Below are 6,000 nucleotides of genomic sequence, written 5' to 3'. Positions count from 1 at the left end.
CATCATCAGATTATAATTTTATGATTCTAATCAATTTCATACAGTTATAAGGTTTCAGAGTGGAATTATTTAATCATTATCTTTCAACCATATAAATTATTTTATCAGTTAGACTTAGACTTGTGTGGTTAACCTAACGGCCGCTGTTTAATATGCTTGTACTTATCAGGCAAACACACCAACTCACAGAGATGCACCAATTAACCATCCTCATCAAACTGCAACCACCAAAGATCATTTGGCATTTGAAGTGAACCCCACAATGTATTTCAGATTCATCAGATGACACCCTGAGAAGGCAGCTGGCGATGAAGCGGGGGCTGCTGCTGGATGCAATGCCAGTCAGAACCCGAAGGCAAAGGAGAGAGCCAGAGTTACCGGTCAGTTGACTCGGGTCGGGAACACACGGCTGGATGGCCAGGATGTGGTTGAAAATCTCTGTGTGGAGAGCTTGGGCTCAGTATTTGAGCTCCCTCCTCCCATGGAAGGTGCTTTGAACTTGATGCTGGTTTCAAGAACACAGATTAATCCTAGCCTACGTAGGATGTAAAGCATGACACATTACTCAATAGAGAATGCTAATGCTTAGTATCTATATCTATTACAGAAGCTGGACTTACACTCTTTGTTGGTCAGGATGGCAGCACAACCCTTGGTGTCACTCACATACAGAACAGGTAGCCTATTGGAGATGGATCTCAACTGATCCTTTAATTGTCATATTGATTCTAATGTAATGAGATTCCGATTCTAAATTGGATTTCTAGTGATGCTCAACAGGGACTCCTATGCTGAAAGTTAAGAGAATGTCATCATAATGAAATAAATATATTGAAATAAAGATGTTTCGCACCCAAAGCACAAGAAAATCTTATTTTCTTTGCTCCTACCCTATATCAGAGACCTACTGTAAATTACTATTGTTTTAATGCTAATGTACTCATGAAGAACATTAATAACACTTTAGTCAAATTGGAAACTCTTCTTTGCTTATTAATTTTGAGTGCATTTGAACACGTTTCTTGCTTTGATAAACGAAGCGGACACGACGTAGATGTTATGATGATTATGTCAGCCAGTTAAAAAGTTGCATGAGAAAAAGAATCGACAACACGGAAGTGTCAAGATGGCTCCAAGCGGACTGAAGGCGGTAGTCGGAGAGAGTAAGTCAAGAAATGTGTTCATTTTTATAACTATCAAATCTCTATTGTTCGGCGGTAGAAATATTGAATGTTGTATACCATCAAGCTTTTAGCTTGTTGTCAATAAAATTAAGAACAGAAAACATCCAAACAAACTGCCTGGTTTAGTTAGCGATACATAGCCTTCGTCGCTCAAGCAAGTTGCTTCCTAGTAATACCTGGTTATGATAGTTAGCTGTCATTAGGCTATTTAAAATTGAAATATAAAATGTGACTGGGAAGGGTATGCGTTATCACTAGTAGTAGTATTTCAAGTAGGCTCTAAAATGTGAGTGTTTTGCTGACTTAAGAAAAGTTTGTGGCCATACGTACATCCTTAAAAACATAGGTGCTGGGCTAATGAAGAATACTAAAGAACAAGGAGTCCCGCACACTGTTAAAGCTCCCAATTCACTGCTTTATTGACAAAGTTTCGATTCGAAACGGATCCTCAACATGTCGAACAAACTGAGTGCTCACATCCCAAAATATACATATTTCACCTCGCATGACCATTGCGGACATGACGCATGGTGGATGCAAAACAATTTATCTCTAATAATTTAATAACAATGAGATGGGTACATGTAGTAGTTCCAGAAAATAATATATATTTACAAAATTACCAAGTAGATGACCTGGAAGGCAAGACAAATGAAAATGGCATTCATGTAAGAAATGGTCTGATATCAAACTCCTGGTTCAGACATGGTACACAAACGGTGACTCAATACAATTCTCTTCTCAATAATAGATTATCAGTATCTGCCCTCCATCCTAGGAGTCTCAACATGTTCGATGCCAATGTATCTCAAAGAGCTAATGTTGTGACGAGTCACCATGAAATGTGCAGCCAAAGGCTTTCTCTGGTCAAGGGTCCTGATATTACTGCTGTGTTCTGTTATCCTTGTTTTCAAAGCTCGTTTTGTTTTTCCTACATTACATAGACCACACATACACTTGATCAGGTATATCACATTTTTTCGAATGTGATGATGCCCTTAATCTTAATGGCCTTCACAGTAATTGGATAATTTTGCATTTGTTTGTAAAGTTACACTGGGTACATCCGCCACATCTATAGTTACTGTCCGGCACATTGTCTAGAAAGATACTACGTGGCACTGGTGGAAGATCAGACCCCACCACCATTTGACTGATGTTGGGGGCGCGTCTGAAGACCTACCCTTGGGTTCCTTTAAATGTATTTTCCAGTTGTGGATCAGTGCTCAAGATGTGCCAGTGTTTAAAAAATATATATATATATTTTATTTTTAATGATGTGGTCAAACTGTTTACTCAGTGGGGGGTATTGAAGGAAGCATTGAATGCGTTGGTCAGGAGGGTGGGAAGTTTTGGGCGTGAGGCTGTCATCCTGGGTCATATTTTTACAACGTTCCCTTGCATTTTGCTGACTTTATTAAGGAAGCAGTGATTGGAACAGTAGGTCAAGTTGGGTGTAGCGAGTTGATTGTGGGTTGCCTTGTGATCAACTATGCATGTGAAGGAAGACAATGTGTACCTACTACCTGTGTAAGGTCCTTTGCCTTTTAATACCCAATTAGTTACTGTTTGACACTGGCTAACAAATGCCATCTGAAAAAACATAGATCAATTGGGTCAACTTTAAGAGATCTCTGTATGGAACCAGGAAAAAAACTGATTCCAGACCCTAGACTACTGTTGTCTATGACGGTCTATGACCGCCCCCAGGTAAAATAAACACCACTACGCATTCTAACTCTAAAATGCAACTGAGTTGTTGGACACATTTCAGTTTTGGTACTGTAATATTTCATACTTCCTCTGTCTGTCTTTCCTCATCTCTTAAGAAATCCTGAATGGAGTTATCAAAAGTGTGAAGAAGGATGGAGAATGGAAGGTATTGTAAAAAGTATTTAGCGTTGCTCTGAAAAGATCCAGGTCAAAATACATCATGTCTGACTCTGTCAAATTGTCTATCATGATAGCCTAATGATCAATTTAATATTAATTGATAACGGCCATCTCTGTTTGTCCAGGTGCTCATTGTGGACCACATCAGCATGCGAATCCTGTCCTCCTGCTGCAAGATGTCAGATATCATGGCAGAGGGGGTGACTAGTAAGTGTTGGGATTGGATGGCCAGTGGGCTAGACTTGTATTTGTCAACAACTATTTATTATATCAAGGGACACCCCAGGCATCATTCTAAACTAGGGCCAGAGTAGACCTGGGTTCAAACAGTGTTGTTTTTTTTTCAAATACTTAAGCTGTGCTTGACTGAGCTTGTCTGGTGCAATGGAATAAATAACCCCAAAAGTATAAACCCAACCCCTCCCATCTGGCACTCGAGACAGGCTCAATTAAACAGTATTTGAAAGAAAAACTATTTGAACGCCCGGTATGGGTCATAGTGTGAGGAAGTGAGTGTCTGTGGAGGTGTTCTTCAGTTAGGATGTACAGTGACTAACTTATCATCTTTTTCCTCCCACAGTTGTGGAGGACATCAACAAGCGCAGGGAACCCATCTCCAGCCTGGAGGCCATTTATCTGATCTCTCCTTCAAAGAAGGTGAGAAGTGTTTCCCCTGTCATTCCCACTTTACTGTCATCAACTGCCATATCCTGTATTGCTGTAAAGCCATCTCACGCTCTTCATCTTCCTCTTTTTCTCACCTGTGTGTGTGTGCGGATGTTCTCAGTCGGTTCATGCTCTTATCAATGACTTCAAAGAGATTGCTTTCACCTACAAAGCGGCGCACATCTTCTTTACAGACAGTAAGACCGTTTGTTTTAAAGTGTTATACAACTTCATCAAAACTACTCTTCCCTCGTCTGATACAAAACATTTAGTGTTTTGTCATGTCTCGAAAGGAGATTCGAAATCTTAATGAGATGAACCTTGTAAATTGACTAAAAGCATGAATGTTTTAAAATAATTCTAAGTAACTGTTGGTTTTGTGCCAATCACGTATCCTGCAGATTGCCCAGATGCTCTGTTTGCTGACATTGGGAGGTCCAGAGTTGCCAGAGTCATCAAGACTCTGAAGGAGATCAACGTGGCTTTCCTGCCGTACGAATCCCAGGTGGGTACCTACCTACAGCACCTTCTTCTTTGAACTTCACTCAATTCTGGTCGCATGGCCAAATTGGCAAAAGTCTCATATTGCCACCTCCCATTGAAAACGACACATTTTATGGTAGTTTGATCGCTCTAAGGAGTATCCTGTGAAAATGACCAGTAATTGTAAGCTCTCGGTCTCACTCCCTCATGCCTTTCCCCTCCCTTCACTATTCTAGGTATTTTCCCTGGACGATCCCAGCTCCCTGCACTTGTTCTACAGTCCAGTTGGAGATGGGAATAAAGACAGAATGATGGAGACTCTGGCAGAGCAGATCGCCACCCTCTGTGACACCCTGAAGGAGTACCCTGCCATCCGCTACCGCAGGTACCTATACACACCATACCTTAACTTAGACATGTCGGATAAATACAGGCATGCAAGTGCTACCAGAGGTTTCAGTGGCAATTGGGTGCTCATCTGAGATACTTTTGGTCCTCCAATAGTGGAAAAAGATAGCAATACCCCAAATGGATTGCGAATTGTCACTTTTTCAAAGCTCATCACACAGGTCTTACATAAAGAGCCTGTCTTCAATGGTCTTTTTGCACGTCTTTTTCTCTTGGGCACAGTGCCTTGCAAAAGTATTCATCCCTCTTGGCGTTTTTCCTATTTTGTTGCATTACAACCTGTAATTTAAATGGATTGTTCTTTGGATTTCATGTAATGGACATACACAAAATAGTCCAAATTGGTGAAATCAAAAAAATAATCAAATTCAAACAAATAAAAAACAGAAAAGTGGTGCATGCATATGTATTCACCCCCTTTGTTATGAAGCCCCTAAATAAGATATGGTACAACCAATTACCTTCAGTAGTCACACAATTAGTTAGATTGCACGCAGGTGGACTTTAAGTGTCACATGATCTTTTACATGATCTCAGTGTATATATACACCTGTTCTGAAAGGCCCCAGAATTCGCAAGGGGCACCACCAAGCAAGCGGCACCATGAAGACCAAGGAGCTCTCCAAACAGGTCAGGGACAAAGTTGTGGAGAAGTACAGATCAGGGTTGGGTTATAAAAAAAGATCTGAAACCTTGAACATCCCACGGAGCATTATTAAAAATGGATAGAATATGGCACCACAGCAAACCTGCCAAGAGGGGGCCGCCCACCAAAACTCACGGACCAGGCAAGGAGGGCATTAATCAGAGGCAACAAAGAGACCAAAGCTAACCCTGAAGGAGCTGCAAAGCTCCACAGCAGAGATTGGAGTATCTGTCCATAGGAACACTTTAAGCCGTACACTCCACAGAGCTGGGCTTTATGGAAGAGTGTCAGGAAAAAGCCATTGCTTAATGAAAAATAAGCAAACACGTTTGGTGTTCGCCAAAAGGCAGGTGGGAGACTCCCTAAACATATGGAAGAAGGTACTCTGGTCAGATGAGACTAAAATTTAGGAAAACACAATGTCTGGCGCAAACCCAACACCTCAAATCACCCTGAGAATACCACCCCCATAGTGAAACATGGTGGTGGCAGCATCATGCTGTGGGGATGTTTTTCATCGGCAGGGACTGGGAAACGGGTAGGAATTGAAGGAATGATGGATGGCGCAAAATACAGGGACATTCTTGAGGGAAACCTGTTTCAGTCTTCCAGAGATTTGAGACTGGGATGGAGGTTCACCTTCCAGCAGGAAAATTACCCTAAGCATACTGTTAATAAACACTCAAGTGGTTTAAGGGGAAACATTTAAATGTCTTGGAA

General features: G+C 41.2%; 1 protein-coding gene across 2 annotated transcripts in view; it reads left to right on the top strand.

Moving 5' to 3' along the window:
- The first annotated feature begins 1,097 nt into the window (after positions 1–1,097).
- LOC120034168 (syntaxin-binding protein 2-like) overlaps positions 1,098–6,000 on the top strand; it is a 28,364-nt gene continuing 23,461 nt past the window's right edge. For both annotated transcript variants that reach the window (XM_038980621.1, XM_038980620.1), the window contains exons 1-7: positions 1,098–1,163; positions 3,014–3,063; positions 3,203–3,284; positions 3,658–3,734; positions 3,865–3,940; positions 4,145–4,248; positions 4,463–4,611. In XM_038980621.1, coding sequence (XP_038836549.1) covers positions 1,127–1,163; positions 3,014–3,063; positions 3,203–3,284; positions 3,658–3,734; positions 3,865–3,940; positions 4,145–4,248; positions 4,463–4,611 — 575 coding nt within the window. In that variant the 5' untranslated portion in view covers positions 1,098–1,126. The remainder of the gene's footprint in view (positions 1,164–3,013; positions 3,064–3,202; positions 3,285–3,657; positions 3,735–3,864; positions 3,941–4,144; positions 4,249–4,462; positions 4,612–6,000) is intronic.

The sequence above is a fragment of the Salvelinus namaycush genome, chromosome 41 (assembly GCF_016432855.1).
Source record: "Salvelinus namaycush isolate Seneca chromosome 41, SaNama_1.0, whole genome shotgun sequence".
In the NCBI taxonomy this organism is placed as follows: domain Eukaryota; kingdom Metazoa; phylum Chordata; class Actinopteri; order Salmoniformes; family Salmonidae; genus Salvelinus; species Salvelinus namaycush.
This window is presented reverse-complemented; position numbering and strand designations above follow the sequence as displayed.